Here is a 27,297-nt window from a genome sequence, read left to right as displayed (position 1 = left end):
GAAACGTAGGAACGTAAGAAGATGGGACCTAGATAATGTGAGGGAAACGTTGTTGAGAGTTTCAGAGGGAGCATCAGGACAGAATGGGCTGAAACGGGGAAAGGAATACAAAAGAAGACGAAGGGTTGGTTATCAGAAACTAAATAGGAAAGTCAGCAGAGGACAGATGGAAAGCTCCATCAAATCAATTTTTGATTGAAGTCCACGACAACAATAACAACATCTACAGTGGAAAACTATAGTATATGGTTTTACAATTTGTGTACAAATACTTCCAGATTTAGCAAACAAAAGTGAGACGAAAAAAGCCGCTACGGCATTACGCTAGTACTGTTGAGACTCCCACGTGGTCATTCACATATGTTTAGTGATATATTGCTCGCAAAAGGTATATCGAAAACAGAAAAATCAAGCAAAATAACGCTACTATATCCTCTGAAGCTACTCGTAGTATAAGGTTTCCCCATTTTAAGCACCCGATGTAAATAACTAACACTGGCAATAGTGCAAAAATGTCCTGTGTCACGCAGACACTATGAAGTTACCAATAGCACTGGACGAGAATGGTGGTATACCCCTCCCATCCAAGCGATACGAAGCTCTTTGTTCGGCTCATTTCCAAAAAGTGTGGTTGGCCTACGAAGTTGAAGAAATCTGACTGGATGAGCTGTTGTTGGGATTTGTCTGAGGTAAACATTTGCACTGGCTTAGAAGCTCTCTGACTGGTCTACTTCCAATGAAGAGTGCGGAGTCTAGAGCTAAGAAATGTAATTAAATAGTGAAATATTGAGATGTTATTGACAGAGCATACACAGGTGCCAGGAAGGTACCTGCAAAGAAATAACACCGGTAACAGGAGAAATACTTCACTTGATCGAGGAACTACAATTACAAAAATATTCAGGGAAATTCAGAAATACAGAAATATACGCCACTCAGGAATATAGTGTATACAAAATGAGGGAAGCTAAGGCTGAACGGCTAAGTGAAAAATGTGAAGAAATCGAAAAAGAAATAATTGTCGGAACGACTGACTCAACATAGAGAAAAGTCAAAGCAACCTTCGATGAAACTAAATGAAAGGGCGGTAGCATTAAATGTGCAATGGTATCTCCGCTGTTAAATGCAGAGGATAGAACGGATAGGTGGGAAGAGTGCACTGAAGACATGTCTATGACAGGGAGGGGGGGAGTGGAGGGGAAGAAAGAGGGAGGGGATATAGTATTATAATCGGAATTTAAAAGAGCTTTGGACGACATAAGATAAAATAAGACATACGGGATAGATAACATTCCGTTGGAATATCTAAAACCATTAGTGGACGTAGCAACCAAACGACTATTAATGATGATGCGTAGAATGTTTGAGACTGTCGATATAACACGAGACTTCCGAAAAGGCATCATCCACACAGTTGCGAACTTAGCAAGAGTCGGCCAGTGCGGGAAGTATCGCAGTCAGTGCAACACCTCATGCATCCAAGGTGCTGACAAGAATAATATACAGGAGATTGAAAAAAAAGAAAAAAAAAGCCACCGGTAACAGACAGTCAGTCCTGTCACTGCTCGTGATTGTGGCAAGGTAGGCGAATTGTCGACTTCGGATTACTGGGAGAATTGTAAGAAAGTTTGGTTTTTGCGGTAAAGGATCCCGTTTATAGGACACTGGTGCGATCCGTTCGTAAGTACTGCTCGACGGTTTGGGACCGGCACCAGGTCCGATTAAAGAAAGAAATAAAAGAAACACACAGGCAGGTTGCAAGATTTGTACCGTACGTTCGGACAACACGAAAGTATTAAGGAGAAGCTTCGGGAGTTCAAACTGGAATGTCTGGAGGAAAGCGACGTTCTTCTCGACGACCACTGTTGAGAAAATGTAGATAACTGACGTTTGAATCTGACTGCAGACTGATACTACTGCCGCCAACATACATTTCACTTAAGGACCACGAATATAAGAGAAATTAGAGCTTGTACGGAGGCATGAAGGATGTTGGAACATATATTATTTTCGAACGTTATGAATTACCTCGAAGTGAACGTTCTATTGACACAGAGTCAACACGAATTTATAAAACATCTTTCTTGTAAAACACGACTAGCCCTTTACACACACAAAGTGTTGAGTGCTATTGACAAGGAATTTCAAATTGATTCCGTTTTTATAGATTTCAGAAAGGCTTTTGACACTCTACCGCACAAGCGACTTGTAGTGAAATTGCGTGCTTAGGGGAATATCATCTCATTTTGTGACTGGATATGTCATTTCTTGTCAGAGAGGCTACAGTTCGTAGTAATTGACGGAAAGTCATCGAGTAAAACAGAAGTGATTTCTGGCGTTCCACAACGTATGTAACAGCCCTCTGCTGTTTCTTATCTATATAAACGATTTATCAGGCAATCTGACCAGCCGCCTTAGGTTATCTGCAGATAATGCTGTCGTTTTTCGTCTAGTAAAGTCATCAGAAGATCAAAACAAACTGCAAAACGATTTAGAAAGAATGTCTGAATCGTGCGAATACTGGCAAGTCACCCTAAATAATTAAAAGTGTGAGGTTATCTACATGAGTAATTTCGGTTACACGATAAATCAGTCTAACCATAAAGCGGCAAATTCAACTGAACACCTAGATATTACAGTTACGAACAGTTTAAATTAGAAAGAACACATAGAAAATGTTGCGGGGTAGGCGAACCAAAGACTGCGTTTTATTGGCAGGACACTTAGGAAGTGCGACAGATCTAATAATTAGACTACCTACACTACCCTTGTCCATCCTCTCTGCTGCACGGTCTGGGACCCTTACCAGATATGATTGACGGAGAACATCGAAAAAGTCCTAAAAAAAGCAACACGTTTTGCATTATCACGAAATAAGGGAGAGTGTGTCACGGACATGGTTCAGGATCAAAATAAAAGCATTTTTCGTTGCGGCAGAAATCCCCACGAGTTTCCAGTAACCAAGTTTCTCCTCTGAATGCGACAATATTTGGTTGACACCGTTCTTCATAGGGAGAAAAATTCATCATAATAAAATAAAGGTAGTCAGATTTCGCATGGAAAGGCATTTGTATTCGTTTTTTCCGTGGGCTGTTCGAGAGTGCAGTAATAGTGAATTGTTGTGAAGGTAGTTCGATGAATCCTCTGCGAGACACTTAAATGTGATTTGCAGAGTGTCCACGTAGATGCACATGTAGTTGTAGATAACTACAGTCATTTTTCCCTCACTCCAACTCAGAGTCGAATATCAGAGGAAATGACCTCAAAAGACATGACGTCTTAAGCATTGAGAAGCGTGAAAACTAGCTTCTCTTAAATCGAAGGGCGAATTAAAAATACCATACTCATCCAGTGTTTAACAATGAGAGCACTTAACGACTTCCAACAAACTTTAGAAACGGTGTTTTATATATGGGAGATAGATTCCTTGAAGACCTGGCGGTGATGTGGTGCTACTGCTAACAATACATGGGAGACTGAACGAGATATCATCACTGCGGTACAAGGAAGTTGTTCGAAATGTTACAACGCTCAATACGGCACGTCGCAAGGGGACTTCGGCTTGTGTGGAGGACTTGGCTCGCTGATATGCTCGAATGACGCAGCGGTTCCTTCTCTGCCGGTCCGTACACAGATGGCAGGCGCCTCGCAACTACCCTAGTGTCCTTGACTATTGCATCATCAAGCCACCTGATATAAAGAGACCTGGCTCGGCGTATAACCTTGCAAAAGACTTGGCGTCGGCAGCAGCTAAGTGAGCGCCTCAGCTACGACAACATCCGATTCATTCCATCTTAAGGCCGCTAAAGAAGTCGCGAATATTACCGTACTTAACTGACGAAGCAGCTATCTATGTCGAAGGCACGCAAGTTCGTCATTGCAAGTCTCTTCAAAGGAGAGCCGAAAGTTGACGACTTCAGTATCGAGAAAGAAGAACTGCCATCATTGAAGAATGGCCAGATACTGTGCGAGGCGGAGTACATCAGCGTCGACCCCTACCAGAGGGCGTACACGCAGAGGCACAAGGTTGGGGCTACCATGATCGGATCACAGGTACGCACTATTTACACTTGTTTGTCAAACTCAGCTAACAGTAGCACTAAATTCCTATTCATTCTTCTGTCCCATCTGACGTCACCTACAGAGACATAACTATTTCACAAGCCCACCTTAAGGTTTCCTCTTTCATAATGTGATGAATTCGATGGCAGCATTCGAATTCAGGTCCGTAATCCAGAAGTTCACTTGTGCTATGACTGTTGTCACCATTATCAGAATTTTATGATTACTAATACTGGGTACGGAAACTATCAAAATTGACATTAGTCTCACCTCCAAATATCATGTGAGGGTTAGCCCGTTTACACGTGCATGCCTTCAATTATAGATCAGCCTGGTCTACCGCAACACTAACTCACTGTCAACTGAAGCTTGCCGTCTACAAGAAATGTTTTTAAAGACGTGTCTCTCCCCACCAGCTTAAGGAAAGCTTTGTCACAAAACAATGTAAAGACAAGTATTAAATAATATAATTAACCTACTTGAAGGCTTTTTTTATTTATATTAATATTTACTTTAGTTTTTCTGTTGTATATTATTATTCATATATAATAATGTGGTAGTAACCATAGTTGATTCTCACTTGTCACATGTTATCAAAATTTAAGAAGTGAATATCTCTCGAAATTGAAAGGGATCCCAATTTACGACTGAAGTGCCTCATCTCAAACGAATTTCGGTGCTGATTCCAAAACAGCTCTTGAATTTTGAGAGGCGAAGCTATATTAATTCATCTAGTGTATTTGGATTACTAACAAATGTGCACTGCATGATCTTTTTGTCTTCCAGCATCTGCTGAGTAAATGTTAGGTTTCATATCAGGCTTTTAATTCAATTTGAAATCATGTAATAATTTCCGTTGGTTTGTATGTGATATAATTTACAAATGAGCCAAATGAGTTGGTCTCATATGGAACTCATTATCATACTAAGGTGTTAGTTGCAGTCGATACTCAGTTCACGGTAACAAGATATGGGGTGATGAATTAAACTCGTTTCCACTCTTGACATGTGAACGCTAACCACTATTTCATAATAAATTCGTATAAATTCAGAAAATCTCGTAATGACTTTACCTAACAACAAATACTTCTGCTATGCCAGTGTTACTAAAATCAAAACACATGAAATGCTTGCGAACAGGTTAAGAAGTTTGTAATAGTCACTTTACTGAATTAAATGTTCAATTCACCAGCAGTTTGAAATTATTACTATTTTGCTCATTTTTACTTAGCCCTGGGGGTCCCAGTATGAGCTCTACAATGCACATTGAAGTTTAGTTAGTTAGCACTGTATCTAGTTTTACGAACTGACTGAATTGAAGTTAAGTGTGTGATGAAAATGAGTCAGTAGTGTAACCAAATTAAGCCCTAACATGCTGCGTTCCTTAGTCCTGTCGCAAACTGAGCCATATGTGAAGAAAATGGTTCTCGGGGATCTACTTTGCATGACTTTGGCAGTGAATTTCGGTAATTTAAACTAACAAAAAATCGTTTTCGTTTCAAACTTAACGAAAGTAACCACGCCAAAGTTTGGTAACAAACACCTAAATAACGTAAAACACGAAAACTCCCTCAAATAAATTCGTATTAAATAAGGAAATGCCTATAATTTTTTACAGTTATAACTATAGCAGCCATTTAAATCCGCACTTGCTTATGAGTAGGTTGCAAAATACGGTCTTCTTGAATGTAAACAACTGTCAGCTGTTCAAATGGCTCTGAGCACTATGGGACTCAACTGCTGTGATCATCAGTCCCCTAGAACTTAGAACTACTTAAACCGAACAAACCTAAAGACATCACACACATCCATGCCCGAGGCAGGATTCGAACCTGCGACCGTAGCAGTCGCACGGTTCCGGACTGCGCGCCTAGACCCGCGAGACCACCGCGGCCGGCTGTCAGCTGTCAGATTGGAATGTCCCACCACTACCGTACGTCGCAACAATGGCGGACTAGCCGCCTAACCTGGACTGGTTAGCCGGCCGGTATGACCGAGCGGTTCTAGGCGCTGCTGCAACGGTCGCAGGTTCGAATCCTGCCTCGGGCATGGATGTGTGTGATGTCCTTAGGTTAGTTAGGTGTAAGTAGTTCTAAGTCTAGGGGACTGATGACCTCAGATGTTAAGTCCCATAGTGCTCAGAACCATTTGAACCATTTTTTTTCGGACTGGTAGTGGCTCAGAATTTAATGGTAATGTCCAGCACAACATAGGCGGACATACCACAACAAAACACGTAAATGCGCCAGATGCGCTCGATGAAATGGATACACACAAGCATGAGAACACACCCCACAAAAATAATACATGATACACCTTCAGTAACAACCACAACAAAATGAATAAGGAAGGTGTTGGTAGTAAGTGGCAACAGCTAATATTAATGGTGGATCAAGAATGTCAGTCATAGATAGTAAACACACTTCACTGAAATTACACTGATTTCTAAGGAAAACAATATTGCGAAAAGTTTATCGCAACAGAGAAAGACATTACATTTGAAACTAAACGAAATTCTTTGTGTCTTTAAAGGGACAGAGAGCTTAGCGTTGCAGCTTATCTTTTTGTAGACGATGCACTGTGACGTCAGCAGCCTCTCGGTGATGCTGGCAGCCTAATTATTGTAGCCTTATCAGCAAAGAAATTTCAATGGATACATCTTCAGTTTATGATTATATTATCTTGTGCTGCACCTGTTTTGTCATAAACCAGTTAGACGTATTTGTTGCTGTATAAATTGACATTAATATGTGTACGATTACAACATTCTTTACACCCGCGTTTCTGTTTCTAACGTCCCGTATACAGATTCAAAACAGTGTAGAAAGCACATTTACTCGCCGATGGCGAAGTTACAGTCCGTCCGATTTTAGCAGTAACAATCGCAAATTCAAGGTCCTGGCGGAAACAGTATCATACGTTGTAAACACTTGAGAAGTCCCCCCGACAAACAGCCATGCTTTAACGCACGAGGCAGCTCATTAAGTTCCACACAAGATAATAAGTTCAAAGTACATTAACTCGTGGAAATCAGTTACGTGCAAAACAGTACTGTTCTAAGAGCGATATTTACACTCCATTCGCTTGAGTATTATCGCTGCTATTTATAGTACTCAATGACGCTCACAGTATTCATTGTCCTCCACTTCGTTTCGTAACGTCCACGGAGAAATTTAGTTTATACAGAGATCGAAAAAATAAGAACGGAGCCGTAGATTTTCAACTGCTTCTTTCTAGAACGATTGCACAACCCAGGCGTGCACACAACGACGATGCACTTAATGTCACTCTTCGATTGCAATCTATCGATATTGCTCCAGAAACGCAGTGCACATAGCTGTGCTGCATATTACGTACGTTTTCACGCACAGCGCATTTCACAAAAGCATTACAAAGAAGATCAAATATATGTTGACACTTTTGCATACTCAGGTAAAAGAGACTGATGTAGCAATATTAATTTAAAAAATCAATTTTTCGTTTCGTATTATCGAAAAAACAACAAATATTCTAAATCATCAAAGACTAAACGAAGTAGAAGGAGGAAAGAAGAAAAAGATAAAAAATATCTCTCGTAATTATCAATACAAAATAAAATTCCGGTCTTGGGTGCAGAGATTTTTATTTTCTAACTTCAGTTACTCGTTTCGCGAATGGTAGACATCTACCACACCCGTGGCCTAGGGGTAGCGTCTTTGATAACTCCTCGCTGCCGGCTTTGAAACCCGCCCCGATAAAGTTTGATTAATACGAAGCATTGGCGACCGAAAATTTCCAGCATAAGAAGTCACCCTCATGCTGCCGGCGTCCTTGTCAAAGAGGACGGAGGAACGGACAGAGGTTCAGTGCACTCTCTTCTCCTAGGTGTGGGAGACTTCCCTTAAAAAGGGAAGAATCGGCAGTGATTAATTCGAAGAGGGTGCAGGAGGCTATGGGAACCACTGCATTAAAGACGCATAGTGTGTAACTACAGGACATTTGGTCTGTGATTCGAAAACTATCATGATGATCTCTCCATTGGCAAAAGATAACGGAATAGTAGCCCATTCGGATCTTCGGCAGGGGCTTGCCAGCGGTGAGGTGACCATGAGAAAAAGATTGAATAACCAACGAAAGGATAACTTTCTACGAGTCGGGACGTGGAATGTCAGAAGCTTGAACGTGGTAGGGAACCGAGAAAATCTGAAAAGGGAAATGTAGATGCTCAATCTAGATATAGTACGGGTCAGTGAAGTGAAATGTAAAGAAGACAAGGGTTTCGGCAGATAAGTATAGGGTAACAACAACAGTGGCAGAAAACAGTATAACGGGAATAGGATTTGTTAACAATATTAACATAGGGCAGAGAGTGTATTACTGTCAACAGGTCAGTGATAGCTTTGTTCTTATAAGAATCGACAGCAAACCAACACCGACGACTGCAGTTAAGGTACACATGCCGACGTCGCCAGCTGAAGACGAAGATATAGAGACAGTATAGGAGGATCTATTAAAAGTGTAATACAGAACGTAAAAGGAGATGAAAATCTAATAGTCATGTGGGACTATTGTAGGGTAAGAAGTAGAAAAAAGTTTACTGAAAAATTTGGGCTTTGGGCAAGGAATGAGAGGAGGGAAAGAGTAATTCAGTTCTGTAATAAATTTCAGCCAGTAATAGGGAATACTCGGTACAATAACATCAAGAGGGGGAGGTATACTTGGAAAACGCTGGGTGTTGAATGAAGATTTGAGTTAGATTACATCATGGTCAGACAGAGATTCCGAAATCAGATGCTGGATTGTAAGACGTACGCAGGAGCAGATACAGTCTCATCACAATGTAGCAGTGATGAAGAGTAGGCTGAAGTGATAAGTCAGGAAAAATCAATACGCAAAGAAGTACTAAGGAACAACGATATACGCTTGAGGTTCTCCAAGACTGTAGATACAGCAATAAGGAACAGCTGAGAAAGCAGTACAGTTGAAGAAGAAGGGACATCTGTAAAAAGAGGAATCACAGAAGATGAAAAGTAAAACCATAGATACAAAGAATGTAACTGCGTAAAATGGCTCTAAGCACTACGGGACTTAACATCTGAGGTCATCAGTCCCCTAAACTTAGAAGTTCTTAAACCTAACTAACCTAAGGGCATCACACACATCCATGCCCGAGGCAGGATTCGAACCTACAACCGTAACAGCAGCGCGGTTCCGGACTGAAGCGCCTAAAGCTGCTCGGCCACAGCGGCCAGCAAACAGTGGGTAACAGAAGAAATATTTCAGTTTGTCGACAAAGGAAGGAAGTACGAAAATGTTCAAGAAAATTAAGGAATACAGAAATACAAGTCATTGAGGAATGAAATAAAAAGGAAGTGCAGAAAACTAAGACGAAGTGGCCACACGAAAAATGTGAAGAAATGAAAAGAAATGGTTGTCGGAATGAGTGATTCAGTCTGTAGGAAAGTCAAAACAACCTTCGGTGAAATTAAAAGCAAAAGAGGTACCATTAGGAGCGCAACGGGAATTCCACAGTTAAATGCAAAGGAGAGAGCGGATAGGTGGAAAAATTACGTTGAGGAAATCTATGAGGGTGAAAAATTGTCTGATGTCATAGGAGAAACGGAGACGATTTGGAAGAGATGACGGGGTCCAGTATTAGAATCAGAATTTAAAAGAGCGTTGAAGGACTTAAGATCAAATAAGGCACAAGGGATGATAACATTCCTCCAGAATTTCTAAAATTATTGTTGAAGTAGCAATAAAACGAATATTCACGTTGGCGTATAGAATGTATGAGTCTCGGGACGTGCCATGCGACGTTCGGAAAAATATCATCCACATAATCCCAAATACTGCAAGAGATGACAAGTGCGAGAATTATAGCACAATCAGCTTCACAGCTCATGCATACAAGTTGCTAACAAGAATAATATACATAAGAGAGGAAAAGAAAACTCAAGATGTATTAGACGACGATCAGTTCGGCTTTAGTAAAGGTAAAGGCACTAGAGAGAGAATTCTGACGTGGTGGTTGATAATGGAAGCAAGAATAAAGAAAAATCAAGACACTTTGATAGAAATTGTCGACCTGGTAAAATCGTTCGACAGTGTGAAATGGTGGAAGATGTTCTGAATTCTGAGAACAATAGGGGTAAGCTATAAGGAGAGACGGGTAATAATATACAAAAAAGCCAAGAGGGAAAGATAAGAGTGGACGACCAAAAACGAAGCGCTCGGATTAAAAAGGGTGTAACACAGGGATGCAGTCATTCACCCCTCCTACTCAATCTGTATATCGAAGAAGCAATGGTGGAAATAAAAGAAAGCTCTGGAATGGGATTAAAATTGAAAGTGAAAGGATATCAGTGTTACGATTCGCTGATGACATTGATATCCTGAGTGAAAGTGAAGAAGAATTACATGATCTGCTTAATGGAATGAGCAGTCAAATGAGTACGGAATATGGATTGAAAGTAAATTGAAGAAAGACGAAAGTGAAATGAGAACAGCAGAAACTTAACATCAAATTGAAGGTCAGGAAGTAGATGAAGTTAAGGAATTCTGTTATTTAGGCAGCAAAATAACCAATTACCGACAGAGCAAGGAGGACATGAAAAGCAGACTAGCACTGGCAAAAAGGGCGTTGTCGGCAAAGAGACGTCTATTAATATAAAACATAAGCTTTAATTTGAGGCAGAACGTCCTGAGAATGCACGTTTGGAGCACAGTATTGTATAGTAGTGAAGCACGGACTGTGGGAAAACTGGAAGAGAAGAGAATCGAGTCATTTGAGATGTGGTGCTACAGACGAATGTTGAAAATTAGCTGTATTGATAAGGTAAGAAATGAGGATGTTCTGCGCAGAATCGGAGACGAAAGGAATATGTGAAAAACACTGTGAAGAAGAAGAGGTAGGGTGATAGGACATTTGTTAAGCCTTCAAGGAATGTCTTCCATGGAACTAAAGGGAGCTGTAGAAACCAAAACAGTACAGGAAGACAGAGATTGGAGTAAATGCAGCAAATAAATGACATAGGTTGCAAGTGATACTCTGAGATGAAGAAGTTGACACACAGAAGTTTGCGGAGGGCCGATCAAACCAGTCAAAAGACTGATGACACAAAAACAAGAAAAGCAGAGAAAGGCATCTTCACATTACAGAAACTGGTCACTGCACACGCAGTCCATAAAAACGATTATACGATGCGAATAATTCGGCAAAATGTGATTAATATACAAAAAGATGAAATATAATCCTCCGCAACAAAGATCGTATTTTATCTCAGTTCTTACACTGTTTACTGTATCAGCGGCAACGATGTAAATGAACGGATTATCAATATCTTCACAAATTTCAAGTGCTATTAAATATCTTCCAGTTGCAATAATATTATCCCTTACATGGGGGAGTGTTGTGATCATACAGGTTGCGTGCCGTGTTAGTCACTTCGTCGTATAAAAAGAATCGTTAGCGCCGAAATACAGTGTCGAAGCTACAGTCTACTTTTGGTTTCTTTTCTTATAAAAGACATCTTATTTCAGTTTGATTCTACACAACCAAATACTTGCGAATGTGATGGTGATTTGCGTATTGAATCTTTAGTTTCTCTTCCTCGGTCTTTTCTGATACATTATTAAGTCGTCATCCTAAATAAAGTGTTGAACACGAAATTAAGTACCACCGAAAATGGGAACGTAGGTGGAGCTGGTTGTAATTTCAGCTCGATTGGGGTGGGTCTTTTTCCAAATTGTGTAAAATGCATTTGAAAAATAATATCGAAGCTCTGCAAGAAACTACGAAAGTGTTCATTTCTGTACCTTTGACTAAATTCCTAAAAGTTACTGAAGCAGGGGAAAACTGGAAAAGCACACCAAGTCAGAAAGACCTACCAAACCCTTTGCATCTGAAAATTCTGAATTACAGGGATTAAACGCTCCAATTCGTGAGCATATAATTAAATCAAATGAAACTGAGAAAGTGTTACATCGCCAAACAGTGTCTTCTTTAGTCCGAAACGTGTATCTTGCCAGTAAGGAAGAAATTCTCCACAAAACAAAATATAAACCTCCAGTTCCCAAGATAATACCAAAAAGCGACATTAATCTTGAAAAGTGAATTAAATTTTAAAATGAAAGATCGACATATATTAGCAAATATTCTGTTTCAGAATTGGTAAACTGGATTGGTAAGGTTGTAGATAACCAGTATGAAACAATTCTCCATGATAAATACTTTTACTTAATGAAAAAAAATCAACAAGTGTTTCTAATCGGAGTGACCAATGTTTGATAGTTTCTTATCTTGTGCTGCCTCCGTCTTTAGAAGTGGAGTAGAGGTTTTAATCTCTGGTTTAATTGAAGAGTATTACAGTTGAATCTATGTTTACATTAATTGTCAGTGAACTGCATTGAGGAAAATTTTCTAACGGTCAACTAGTAACATGCCCTTCCGATGGTGCTGCTAACTTTAATGGATCTGCCGCTGGGGGTCCGTGTTCGGTTATACTAGAGAAAAGGAGGCACGAGCGCCGCACATTCACTGCAGAGCACACTTTTTCTCAGCTGCTGCCACCAACTGTAATAAGAAACCTCCTATAATAAAATGCTCATAACATGTAGTAAGGTCATTTATAAAAAAATTTTCATGTTTCTAAACGAGAAAATGTAACACATGAAATTCAGTGTGCTTGAGACCGAACTCTTTTAAAAGTACCCGAAGCTGTCGACATCCACTTGCTGACTACCAATCGGACATTTCATTCTACACTCCTGGAAATTGAAATAAGAACACCGTGAATTCATTGTCCCAGGAAGGGGAAACTTTATTGACACATTCCTGGGGTCAGATACATCACATGATTACACTGACAGAACCACAGGCACATAGACACAGGCAACAGAGCATGCACAATGTCGGTACTAGTACAGTGTATATCCACCTTTCGCAGCAATGCAGGCTGCTATTCTCCCATGGAGACGATCGTAGAGATGCTGGATGTAGTCCTGTGGAGCGGCTTGCCATGCCATTTCCACCTGGCGCCTCAGTTGCACCAGCGTTCGTGCTGGACGTGCAGACCGCGTGAGACGACGCTTCATCCAGTCCCAAACATGCTCAATGGGGGACAGATCCGGAGATCTTGCTGGCCAGGGTAGTTGACTTACACCTTCTAGAGCACGTTGGGTGGCACGGGATACATGCGGACGTGCATTGTCCTGTTGGAACAGCAAGTTCCCTTCCCGGTCTAGGAATGGTAGAACGATGGGTTCGATGACGGTTTGGATGTACCGTGCACTATTCAGTGTCCCCTCGACGATCACCAGTGGTGTACGGCCAGTGTAGGAGATCGCTCCCCACACCATGATGCCGGGTGTTGGCCCTGTGTGCCTCGGTCGTATGCAGTCCTGATTGTGGCGCTCACCTGCACGGCGCCAAACACGCATACGACCATCATTGGCACCAAGGCAGAAGCGACTCTCATCGCTGAAGACGACACGTCTCCATTCGTCCCTCCATTCACGCCTGTCGCGACACCACTGGAGGCGGGCTGCACGATGTTGGGGCGTGAGCGGAAGACGGCCTAACGGTGTGCGGGACCATAGCCCAGCTTCATGGAGACGGTTGCGAATGGTCCTCGCCGATACCCCAGGAGCAACAGTGTCCCTAATTTGCTGGGAAGTGGCGGTGCGGTCCCGTACGGCACTGCGTAGGAGCCTACGGTCTTGGCATGCATCCGTGCATCGCTGCGGTCCGGTCCCAGGTCGACGGGCACGTGCACCTTCCGCCGACCACTGGCGACAACATCGATGTACTGTGGAGACCTCACGCCCCACGTGTTGAGCAATTCGGCGGTACGTCCACCCGGCCTCCCGCATGCCCACTATACGCCCTCGCTCAAAGTCCGTCAACTGCACATACGGTTCACGTCCACGCTGTCGCGGCATGCTACCAGTGTTAAAGACTGCGATGGAGCTCCGTATGCCACGGCAAACTGGCTGACACTGACGGTGGCGGTGCACAAATGCTGCGCAGCTAGCGCCATTCGATGGCCAACACCGCGGTTCCTGGTGTGTCCGCTGTGCCGTGCGTGTGATCATTGCTTGTACAGCCCTCTTGCAGTGTCCGGAGCAGTATGGTGGGTCTGACACACCGGTGTCAATGTGTTCTTTTTTCCATTTCCAGGAGTGTATATTCCTGTGCTACAAGTCAATTATCATCCACGAGAACATTTACACAAGGATGCGGATTTAGCAGGCATTGCGGGAGGAATCCTGTTAGAAATGATATGTTACAATGTCACTGCAGCTTTAGTGAATTTGGGTAATACGTTAAATGACGTTTCAAAGTAAAGTTTTGCAAAACAGTCACTCTCAAAACTCCGCAATTCCTTGTGCTTCTTTTCCACAACACTGGTACATTAAAGCCACATAAGCTCCCTTTGCTATTGCGATGAAGACAAAATGGGAAATGAGACACCAAACAAAATCAAAAATCTACATGTGGAGGCAACGGAAGTTGAAAGTGTGATATTCACGGAGAACTAGAATCAACCTATGAAGAATAAGGAAATCTGTGGAAAGTATGAGTAATAAAATTGAGCAACTGGTTAATGACAAGGATGTGAAAATGACAGCACTAAGAACATGTTTTGAAATTTCAAGAATTCTGTGATAATGATTGCAAAGAACGATGCTTGATGGTAGGTCTTAAAAAATAAATATAAACGCTGTTAGTACAGACTCGCGTTCTTTTAAGTATGTTGTTCATAACAAATCAGAGGAGTCGTCTTCTGATGTTTCTTCTTTTATCTTAAAGTACGTCATCAGTTATGAAGTACCAAGCACACTCTCTGAACGTGTTCTGTGTACTCCCATTTCCACTTCCAGTGCATCATTAATGATGTCATCAACACATATGCCGTAAGAATGGCTCAGCTTATTGTTGTTGTTGTGGTGCTCAGTTCAAAGACTGGTGTGATGCAGCTCTCCACGCGACTCTATCCTGTGCAAGCTTCTTCATCTCCCAGTACATACTGCAGCCTACATTCCTCTGAATCTGCTTAGTGTATTCATCTCTTGGTCTCCCTCTACGATTTTTACCCTCCACGCTGCCCTCCATTACTAAATTGGTGATCCCTTGATGCCTCAGAACATGTCCTACCAACCGATCCCTTCTTCTAGTCAAGGTGTGCCATAAATTTCTCTTTTCCCTAACTCTGTTCAATACCTCCTCATTAGTTACAATGATCTACCCATCTAATCATCAGCATTCTTCTGTAGCACCACATTTCGATAGCTTCTATTCTCTTCTTGTCCAAACTATTTATCGTCCACGTTTCACTTCCACACATGGCTACACACCGTACAAATACTTTCAGAAACGGCTTCCTGACAAATATATACTCGATGTTAACGAATTTCTCTTCTTCAGAAACGCTTCCCTTGCCATTGCCAGTCTACATTTTATATCCCCTGTACTTCGAACATCATCAGTTATTTTTCTCCCCAAATAGCAGAACTCATTTACTACTTTAAGCATCTCATTTCTTAATCCAATGCCCTTTGCATGACCCGATTTAATTCGACTACATTACATTGTCCTCGTTTTGCTTTTGTTGATGTTCATCTTATATCCTCCTTTCAAGACACTGTTCATTCCGTTAAGCTACTCTTACAGGTCCTGTGCTGTCTCTGACAGATTTTCAATGTCATCGGCGAACCTCAGAGTTTTTATTTCTTCTCCATGGATTTTAATTCCTACTCCGAATTCTTTTGTTTCTTTTGCTGCTTGCTCAATATACAAATTTAACAACATCGGGGACGGGTGGTAGGGACATTATACTGAGTGCACTAACCGAAAATTACCTCGAGCAATTAAACAGAGAACCGACTCGTGGAGATAACATCTTGGACCTACTGATAACAAACAGACCCGAACTTTTCGACTCTGTATGTACAGAGCAGGGAATCAGTGATCATAAGGCCGTTGCAGCATCCCTGAATATGGAAGTTAATAGGAATATAAAAAAAGGGAGGAAGGTTTATCTGTTTAACAAGAGTAATAGAAGGCAGATTTCAGACTACCTAACAGATCAAAACGAAAATTTCTGTTCCGACACTGACAATGTTGAGTGTTTATGGAAAAAGTTCAAGGCAATCGTAAAATGCGTTTTAGACAGGTACGTGCCGAGTAAAACTGTGAGGGACGGGAAAAGCCCACCGTGGTACAACAACAAAGTTAGGAAACAACTGCGAAAGCAAAGAGAGCTCCACTCCAAGTTTAAACGCAGCCAAAACCTCTCAGACAAACAGAAGCTAAACGATGTCAAAGTTAGCGTAAGGAGGGCTATGCGTGAAGCGTTTATTGAATTCGAAAGTGAAATTCTATGTACCGACTTGACAGAAAATCCTAGGAAGTTCTGGTCTTACGTTAAATCAGTAAGTGGCTCGAAACAGCATATCCAGACACTACGGGATGATGATGGCATTGAAACAGAGGATGACACGCGTAAACCTGAAATACTAAACACCTTTTTCCAAAGCTGTTTCACAGAGGAAGACCGCACTGCAGTTCCTTCTCTAAATCCTCGCACAAACGAAAAAATGGCTGACATCGAAATAAGTGTCCAAGGAATAGAAAAGCAACTGGAATCACTCAATAGAGGAAAGTCCACTGGACCTGACGTGATACCAATTCGATTCTACACAGAGTACGCGAAAGAACTTGCCCCCCTTCTAACAGCCGTGTACCGCAAGTCTCTAGAGGAACGGAGGGTTCCAAATGATTGGAAAAGAGCACAGATAGTCCCAGTCTTCAAGAAGGGTCGTCGAGCAGATGCGCAAAACTGTAGACCTATATCTCTTACGTCGATCTCTTGTAGAATTTTAGAACATGTTTTTTGCTCGCGTATCATGTCATTTCTGGAAACCCAGAATCTACTATGTAGGAATCAACATGGATTCCGGAAACAGCGATCGTGTGGGACCCAACTCGCCTTTTTTTTCATGAGACCCAGAAAATATTAGATACAGGCTCCCAGGTAGATGCTATTTTTCTTGACTTCCGGAAGGCGTTCGATACAGTTCCGCACTGTCGCCTGATAAACAAAGTAAGAGCCTACGGAATATCAGACCAGCTGTGTGACTGGATTGAAGAGTTTTTAGCAAACAGAACACAGCATGTTGTTATCAATGGAGAGACGTCTACAGACGTTAAAGTAACCTCTGGCGTGCCACAGGGGAGTGTTATGGGACCATTGCTTTTCACAATATATATAAATGACTTAGTAGATAGTGTCGGAAGTTCCATGCGGCTTTTCGCGGATGATGCTGTAGTATACAGAGAAGTTGCAGCATTAGAAAATTGTAGCGATATGCAGGAAGATCTGCAGCGGATAGGCACTTGGTGCAGGGAGTAGCAACTGACCCTTAACATAGGCAAATGTAATGTATTGCGAATACATAGAAAGAAGGATCCTTTATTGTATGATTATATGATAGCGGAACAAACACTGTTAGCAGTTACTTCTGTAAAATATCTGGGAGTATGCGTGCGGAACGATTTGAAGTGGAATGATCATATAAAATTAATTGTTGATAAGGTGGGTACCAGGTTGAGATTCATTGGGAGAGTGCTTAGAAAATGTAGTCCATCAACAAAGGAGGTGGCTTACAAAACACTCGTTCGACCTATACTTGAGTATTGCTCATCAGTGTGGGATCTGTACCAGATCGGTCTGACGGAGGAGGTAGAGAAGATCCAAAGAAGAGCGGCGCGTTTCGTCACAGGGTTATTTGGTAACCGTGATAGCGTTACGGAGATGTTTAATAAACTCAAATGGCAGACTCTGCAAGAGAGGCGCTCTGCATCGCGGTGTAGCTTGCTGTCCAGGTTTCGAGAGGGTGCGTTTCTGGATGAGGTATCGAATATATTGCTTCCCCCTACTTATACCTCCCGAGGAGATCACGAATGTAAAATTAGAGAGATTAGAGCGCGCATGGAGGCTTTCAGACAGTCGTTCTTCTCGCGAACCATACGCGACTGGAACAGGAAAGGGAGGTAATGACAGTGGCACGTAAAGTGCCCTCCGCCACACACCGTTGGGTGGCTTGCGGAGTATCAATGTAGATGTAGATGTAGAGAGGCTACAACCCTGTCTCACTCCATTCCCAACCACTGCTTCCCTTTCATGCCTCTCGACTCTTATAACTGCCATCTGGTTTCTGTACAAATTGTTGTGTCTAGACAAGACAGCCTAGACACAATGAGAGGAAGCCGAAAGGCACGCGCTAAGCTCACGCAGAATAGAGATAGGTCTGCAACAGGATACGTAATGAATGCTATAAAGAAAAGTACGTAGCTCCTGGAATACTTAACTTTAACCCATCCTTGTGGTACATAGCTCTTGATGATACAAGTGAGACTCTTTAGATACAAGCTATGTAAGGCTAATGGCGCCTTGCTAGGTCGTAGCCATGGACTTAGCTGAAGGCTATTCTAACTATCTGCTTTGGAAATGAGCGAGGCTTCGTCAGTGTGCATCGCTAGCTACGTCGTCCGTACAACTGGGGCGAGTGCTAGTAAGTCTCTCGAGACCTGCCGTGTGGTGGCGCTCGGTCTGTGATCACTGAAGTGGCGACACGCGGATCCGACATGTACTAATGGACCGCGGCCGATTTAAAGCTACCACCTAACAAGTGTGGTGTCTGGCGGTGACACCACACAAATTGTAAATAGCCTTTCGCTCCCTGTATTTTACCCCTGCCACCTTCAGAATTAGGCTGTTGTAAATGTACATTACTGCATCAATAATCTTGTTTTATTGATCTTTATGATTTTATTCTTTAAATAATTAACTGTTTAGTAGTTATTCGTAATAGAATTAAATATCAGAGATTAAGGTACATTTTTACATATTAGTACCATTGCTGCTTTTTCTAGCATCACAAAAGTTTGAATCTCTCTCTCCCCCCCTCCCCCCATCCCACTACCGTCAGGATTAATAATGGTGGGAGGAGGAGATTAGTGTTTAGTGTCCCGACGACAACGAGGTCGTTGAAGTGGAACACGAGCTCGGATTAAAGGAGGATGGGCAAAGAAAGCGGCCGTGCTCTTTCGCAGGAAATATCCCGGGATTTGCCTTAAGCGATTTAGGGAAATCAGGCAACACCTGAATCAAGATAGCCGATCACCGGTTTTAACCGTCGTCCTCCCTAATTGCAGTCCAATAGTCCAATGTGCTAACCACTGTTCTACCCTGCTCGGTCGTCGAGCTTATTGTCTCTCCGCGCAGAAGAAAGCAGAAGCATTCATCGCTGCAAGCAGAACGCAGCACCTGGAAGTTGATTGTCCCAGGTGTGGCTTCGTGGTGAAGCGTCGGGAAAGAATGATTGGTTCAGTAAAACGATGCCGTCGTTAAGTACTCAGGCGAAGCAGTCTGGAGGAGGAGTGGTTCCAAATATTTCTTGTAAGTCCTGAAGTCGAACTATGCTCGACACTCGCCTCCGAGATTGATGACGAAGGGCTCACGCCAGCGCACTTCTTACCATAGTAGATGGGAGAGTTAATATTTTCGCAAGAGGGATCGAGCTCTCAAACTCAATTGATTTGGTGAAAGAATTAAAGCTCCAGCAGAAACTAACAACAGGCTTCTGGAATCTTTAGAGCAAATAGTAATTCATGAGCTACACAGGAACTCTCATTACAAGCAAGAGGATTAGAATAGTCGTCATCGACCAAGAAACGTTTCTCCAACATACGCAGCAAAAGACGAGGACAAAGGACTTACGAATTTCCCGGCAAGGAGTTTATCGGACTTTTATTCTCACTACTTCGGAGCGAAGAAAGTTTGTGAGGCTAATCCAACAGATTATATCTTGCGAGGTGTCCAGTGTAACACGATAGCTTATTATAAAGGGGAGAGACACTTTATCCAGTCACAAACATGCGACCGCGGATCCACAGGTGGCGGCTAAGATCTGGTCATACTCGTTGACAGCTGAAATCAGCTTGGCGAGAAGCACGTGGAGGGCCAGTTTCACACTGTGGTCCACTGATAGGGTTATCTCTGGGCGTCCACCGGCCGCTAAGGTGACCGCGTGACTGGGAAAACCCTTCGGTTGGGCAGCACAACGGTTGCTCGTCTCTCACGGCCGCTTTTCTAGTACAGTAAAAAAAATAAAATAAAAAAAACACTTGCCCCAAAATTAATAAATATTGAACCATATACGTGTGAAGACGCGCCTTCGATATCTGCGCAGGTTTATAAGTTATTGCAAGTTAAATGCTATAAACAATTCCTGAACAGTGGAAGTGAATACCTCGGCAACGCATTATGCGGCTGAAGCTAACGAGGTGTCTACGGGTACATCTGGTACAACTGTATCGTACTGTGATAGTATATAGTGAAATTATTCACACATTTAGATGAGAGGCCGAAAAGTGGATTTCACACAGTTAAAAACAGCTTTTCTTACTGAATAAGCAGAGAAACATTAAAAGTAGCGGCAGTACTGTAAATTTTAGATACATGGGAAATTATTTAAAGTACAATTTAAATTGCTTGTTAATACTTACACTTATAAACTCGAAAACGGAGGAAAATCATAGAAAGTATTGTTTATAAGCAAACTAAGGCAGACAAAAGATAACTGACAAGAGAATAATATTTATCGGAAAATTTCCGTGTGATCTGATGTGTTGTGTGTGTATAAAAGGTTAAAATTAAGAATTTCAGCAGTATTTATGTTCAGTAGTTGAACCGACTTCAGTAGTCCTTGACCGAGGTTTCCTGGGTGACCAGCGGCATTTTGTAGCTTCGGACGGCGTTGGACGTTGTCAAGCTGTGTTACTCTGTGCTTCGAGAGAGTTTTATCTGATGAGCTATAAAATAGCCACTAGTTTGCGTTTGTGAATTATTCAGAGTTCCTGCTTTCGAACATAGAAACTTTTCAGCATCTAATGGACTTGTCATTTTTCGGATTGCATGTGATACAAGCTACACTTAGAATGTTTCAGTGTGCAGCCATTGTGGAATTTATAATTTGAGATACTGCAGAACTTCAACGGTTTTCTAAAGAAAACTCACGCAATTACACGTGTTTTATTCAACCGCCTCCAAGATCGTAAGAAACACGGTCAGGCTCTGAAATTAATTTACTGTGAACTGTGACTTCCGCTTTTCATATGTCCTTATTGGAAATAATCTCGACACTGTGATACTTTAAAAAATACGTGAACGTGTAAGTGAATTTTGCATAGCAAATTCCGCCTGCTTTCATATTAAATACTTTTGTCGAACATTGTGTACATTGCGACGAATGTGATTTGGTGCCCCATAGACGAAACGTAGCCAAACTTCTGAAGTCCAACAACATCTATGGGGGCTCATTGAAGTGTTCGCGCTGTGTAGTTTGTGGGTAAATATTTTCGTGAAATAGCACGTGGGGGCTCCAAGCTGATACAGCACCTGTGAACAGTTTAGAAATTTTTCAGCAACTTGGTGAAAGATATTGTGTTTTATTTCGTCACCCACACCACTTGCAGATTCCAATACAGCCCACCAGGGTGCGAAGGAGGTCGCAGCCCATTGAGGTTAAATATTATTTTCCGTTACCCAGTATTGCACGGGTATGTACTTATTCAAATCTTCTAACCCATCTCCTTCTTCCCACTCTGTCCATATTCACTTCTCAGCACTCTCCGTCCATTTCCTTCTGCCCTTCTCCCCGCTTATCTGCTCCCTCCTCCACTCTCTCCCCATCACCTCGATCACACCTTTAAATTCATGTCCCCTTCAGCCCTCTTAAGTTCATCTCATTTACCCCTCACTAAGTTTCTCAACCTCAAATCCCTGCGTCACTCTTCTCCACCCTCTTCTACCTATCAACCTCCTCCTCCCCCTCTTTCTGTCAACCTCCTCGTCCCCACCTGTCTCTGTCCATCTCTTTCTGCCCTCCCTCTGTTCATTTTCCCCTCGCCCTCTCGCTGTGCGTCCCAACCTCTTCCCTATCACTGTCCACTTCCTCTTTCCCCTCTCTCTGTCCAACATCTCCTCATCCCTCACGAAGTTATCACACCCACCACAACCGCAGGCTTATGGTTATTACGCGGACAGTACATCTTTCCAGAAGTAAGTAATAGGTGTACCAACTTTGGTTCAAATCGATGGAGAATATTAGGAGGAGCTTCTTTCCCATGCCTTGCCAAAGTGCACACATGTCACACATAGAGGATGATAATTACTCAATTACTCGTTTACGAAAGAAAACGTAAATTTGTAACAAACTACGGCGTGCACACACTTTATTCAGTATGTAAACGACATTACATATATTCGGATTTGGGTTATGACATGTTCGATATGGCTGCCAACATTGACGAGTATGTGGCGCAGACGAATAGCGAAAATCTGCATGACCTACGGAAGTATCAGAACATCGATGCTGTCGATGACCTCCTGAATAGCTGTTTTAAGCTCAGTAATACTTTTGGGGTTATTGCTATAAACCCTTTAATGTAGTCCCACAAACAAAAGTCACATACGCTCGGATCCGCAGAATGTGGTGGCCAATCGAGGGCCATCCCAGTGGCCTCTGGGTATCACAAGGCCAGAATGCAGTCCCCAAAGTGCTCGTCCAGGACATCAAACACTCTCCTGCTTCGATGGGGTCGAGTTCCATCTTGCGTGAACCACATCTTTGAGAAATCAGGGTCACTTTGAATAATGGGGATGAAATCATCTTCCAAAATCTTCGCGTACCATTTGGTAGCAGCTGTGCCATCAAGGAATTTCCCACCGATTATTCCGTGACTGGACATCCCACACCACAGTCTCCCGTTGAAGGGAAGAGGCTTCTCGATCGCGAAATTCGAATTCTCAGTCACCCAAAAGCGCCAATTTTTTTTATTGATAAACCCATCCGAATGAAAGTGGGCTTCGTCGCTGAACCCAACCATATTCACATCAAAATCTTGTTCGTCAATTCTGTGGGCAATAGTGTTGGCTAAACACAACTGCTGTTCCATGGCCCTAGGGCTTAATGGCTGACGGATTTGAATTTTGTGTAGGAAGAGTTGCAGACCTTCAACAATAATTTGTCGCAGTGGCTCCCAGTTGATTCCAATCTGTTGTGCAGTTCGTCTGATCGGTTTCCTAGGGCTGGTTTCAAACACAGCGTTTGTCTTCTCGATGTTTTCCGGCGTTTTCACCCTTTTTGGTTGACTGACATTGCCAACACTGTCGTCACGAACGCTACCCATTCTCTCAAACTTGATTGTTAGCACACTTGTACCGGTTGTCTTCAGCTTGAACTCGGTTGCAAATTTCCTTTGTGCCGCAATTAGTCTGTTATTGCTCGCATAGTAGGCCTTCGCAAGCGCTATACTCTGAGGCGCGTTCTGCCGTGACACTTTCAAGTTCAAATGGCCGAAACAACTAATTCCCATCGTGCCCTGCGGCCAGTGGTATAGTTAGAACGTCCTAGTACACTGTTCAGAAGTTATAATGATTTTATATCATATAGTTCAATAATTGTCACGCTATATACCTGATCCGTAGCGAATTTCACTGTGCTGTTTCGTCTTCGTGAGCTCAACATTTATGACGTCATATTTCCTGAACAATGCGTTGCACAATGATATACCATAAAGTCATGCATGATGTGCAGTTTTTCGCCCATTTCAATTTTTACGACGTAATATCTCCCGAACTAGGTGCCGTAAAATGACGTAATTTAGTTGGTACATCTAGTGGTATGTCTGGGTACCGTCTGAGCAGTGTGTTGTGAATAGAGTTAGTAGTAAACAAGTAATACATTAAAACGTTGTGCACGATGCCACACTTTCCCAAACATGTCTGTATTTGACGTCATATCTCCTCCACTACTCTTCGTACTATGATTGCTTTCGTAGGTACATTCAGCGGTGGATGTGTATACTGTCTGCGAAAAACGTTGTGTATAGAGTAAGCATCAATGAAGTAAGAAATTTAAACGTCTTGCGTATTGCTGCAGTTTATCACGCGTCTCGGAGTTTATGAAGTCATATCTTCTGAGTTATATGCTGTTTAATGATATAACATTTCTGGTGCATTCAGTGCTATATGTGAACACCGCCTGCAAAACGTGTCACAAATATAGACAGTGGTAAACAACTTATAAATTAAAACGTCGTGCATCATTCAGCAGTTTCACTGCATGAACAGTGGAAATGTAGTGAGCGATAAACTTTTTCCTTTCATCATTTTGTGGAGGGTTTTCGGGGAGAAATAGTTTCCTAAACGTTTTAAATGTTGTACAAAGTTAGTTGCAACTCACTAAGCGTTCTCATTCTCAAGTAATGCATGACCAAGTTAGGGATATACCCGCGTCGTGGGATACACTTGTTTTTCATTCTCATCCTAGACCCTCTGAAAGCTACATTGTTCTAACCCCCACAGCGGTTCTTTCCAGACAGTAAGTGATATGTGTACCAAGTTTGGTTGAAATCCATTGAGTGGTTTAGGGGATGTGGAACATACAGACATACATACATATACATACATATACAGGATATTTCACAGCTAACTTTAATGAGGGGACATAGTAGAGAAAGGTTGTCATACGAACCCACATCCAGAAACGTCATCCATCGATACTACAAAGCATGAAAGTTATTGGACCAGTCGCCTGTAAATGTATGTATGTGCAGGGTGATACTGTGATGATGTTACAAACTTTCTAGGATGATTGAGAGGGATAAATGCATCACTTTGAGGTAAGGGTCTCACTAATAGAAACGAACGAGGCGAGAGTTATAAGCGGAAACGTTCTCATACCTCTGACAGTGGAATACAGGGGATGGGCAAAATAATGTGAACACCTGTGCTTACTTGGGAATGTTTTATTAACAGGCTGTTGGACCTCCATTTGCCCATAATACAGCTGCGATTGTTCTGGGAATACTGGCATATAGTGATTATATAATCTCTAGTGGAATGTTATGGTGCTCTTCGATCAGAACCTCCTGCGCTCCAATGTCCTCCACAATGGTTCGATAATGTTCAAGTCTGGGAACAGTGCTGGCCAGAGAAGCCGCTACAGTTCAGTTGCACGCCTTCATACCAAGATTGTACTGTCCTGCCTGTGTGAATGCGAGCATTATCGCCCTGAAATATGGCATCATTGTTGGGGAACAACATTTGAATCAAGGGGTGCACCTGGTCACCTAAAATGCGCACATAATTGCTGCCTGTAAAATGTCCTTGAGAGTAATGAGGGGACCAGCTAAATACTATGATATGGCTGCCCACACAATCACGCTTCCACCTCCATACTTCACCGTTGGAATCAAGGAATCAGGATGGATGGGATTTTTTGGCGTTCTCCAGACGTAAACCCGGCCAGATGTTGGAAATATCGAAAACGTTGACTCGTCGGACCGTATGAAGTGTCTCCACGAATCAGCCGTCCAGGATTTGTGCCCCTGACACCATGTTTTACGCGTCTTTGCGTTGGTTGTCGTCGCTTATGGTTTCGGTATAGCAGCTCGTCCACGAATATTCGTTTTACGGAGTTCTCGGCAGACAGTGTCGTTAGGTACAGGGTCTCGAAAATGGCTATTGAGCTATGCAGTCACTTTAGCCGCCGTAGTTTGGTGTTGTTTTCACATAATTCGTGTTAGCGTACGACGAACTATGTCATTTAGTTTTGATTTGCGCCCACTATTACGTTTACCTGATGATGTCTTTCCATGTTCTGAGTAGGTTGTCATAACTATTGAAACCGGTGCTCTTGAAACATCCAATAAGTTGGCTTTCTTGGTTACTGCTGCTCTAGCTAATCGGGGCCCCACAACCTGCCCTGTTTTTAAGTCTGTTAGATCTTTCATTGCACGTCGACCTCGGCCTCTGAACGCAAGTACGAAGTGTGCACTATTCGTAAACAATCTGCACTGATGCCTAGCGTGTATTGAACTTGCACAGTCCAGCGCGACACGTGCCTTACCCTCGTTGTTGACTGTCAATCACAACCATCTCATTGCTACCACTGTTTTTACATTGTTTTGCATATCCCCTGTACATGTTACGGTACTGTTGTTGTCAATGTAAGGTATGCAACTTTCAGAGGTGATAGTATGGACCAAGCCAAGACAAAATATTTAGGAAACATGAGCTCTAAAAGACATACCTCAAAGAGCTATTTGCACTTCTTTAATAGAGATGTTTCACACTAGCGAAGATGATCAAGTGTTCCTCAGGTATACATTTTAGAGCGATATTTACTGGACATCTTTTCTTCTTTTGGTCCATTTTAGCACTTCTGTAAGTTTCATACCTTACATTCTTACTGACAACAGTACCGGCGGTACATTGTCGATGACCTCCTCAATGGCTGTTTTCAGCTTATCAGTGGTTTTGGCGTTATTGCTGTACACCTTGTTTTTTAATACATCCCCACAAAAAGGAGTCGTTATGTTCAAACCATCCTTCTCGACGAACATCCGCAACTGAACATTATTCTAGACGTTGAAAATACCGCTTCAGTTGTAAATTACTTTTACAAGGGTGAGTCAAATGAAAACCATGAATTTGTAATAACAAATTGAAATTTCATTCCGCTATCCTGTAAGTTGGTAAGCGTGCTACAAACAGCTTGCAGAATGGCCTGTAGGTGGCAGTATAGTGTAGATGCACACATACCGCCGCAGTGTCGGTATAAAGATGGCCGCCCCACTTGCGACTCTCACCAGTGAAGAACAGCGCTCTGTTATTCGGTTTTTGCGTAGTGAAGGTGTGAAACCTATTGAAATTCATCGACGAATGAAGGTTCAGTACGGTGATGCATGCTTGTCACAGCAGCAAGCCTACAAATGGAGTAGGAAGTTCGCAAATGCTGTGACTTCAGTGGAAGATGCTCCTCGTCCAGGTCAGGCACAACGAGTTGTGACTCCACAGAATATTGCAGCAGTTGAAGTCATAGTGAAGGAAAATCGCCGAGTGACACTGAATGACATTGCAACATGTTTACAGATTAGTCGTGGGTCAACATACCACATTGTGCACGATGTGCTCCAAAGTATCTGCAAGATGGGTGCCACGGCAGCTGACTCCTGAAATGAGAGAACGACAATGCTTGTGAAGAATTTCTTCGGCGCTTTGAACATGAAGGTGATGGCTGCCTTACTGGGGACGAAATCTGGGTTCACTTCCACCAGCCGGAAACGAGTGTCTTCCTCATCCACCATACTCACCAGACCTTGCCCCAAGTGATTTCCATTTG

At 42.5% G+C, this 27,297-nt stretch overlaps 1 protein-coding gene across 1 annotated transcript in view; it reads left to right on the top strand.

Moving 5' to 3' along the window:
• Window positions 1–3,734: 3,734 nt before the first annotated feature.
• Window positions 3,735–27,297, top strand: part of LOC124551364 (prostaglandin reductase 1-like) — a 42,514-nt gene continuing 18,951 nt past the window's right edge. The window contains exon 1 of the mRNA XM_047126403.1: window positions 3,735–4,053. Coding sequence (XP_046982359.1) covers window positions 3,853–4,053 — 201 coding nt within the window. The 5' untranslated portion in view covers window positions 3,735–3,852. The remainder of the gene's footprint in view (window positions 4,054–27,297) is intronic.

This window comes from Schistocerca americana, chromosome 1 (genome assembly GCF_021461395.2).
Source record: "Schistocerca americana isolate TAMUIC-IGC-003095 chromosome 1, iqSchAmer2.1, whole genome shotgun sequence".
In the NCBI taxonomy this organism is placed as follows: Eukaryota; Metazoa; Arthropoda; class Insecta; order Orthoptera; family Acrididae; genus Schistocerca; species Schistocerca americana.
Note: the sequence above shows the minus strand (reverse complement) of the source record. Positions and strands in the feature narration are given on the sequence as shown.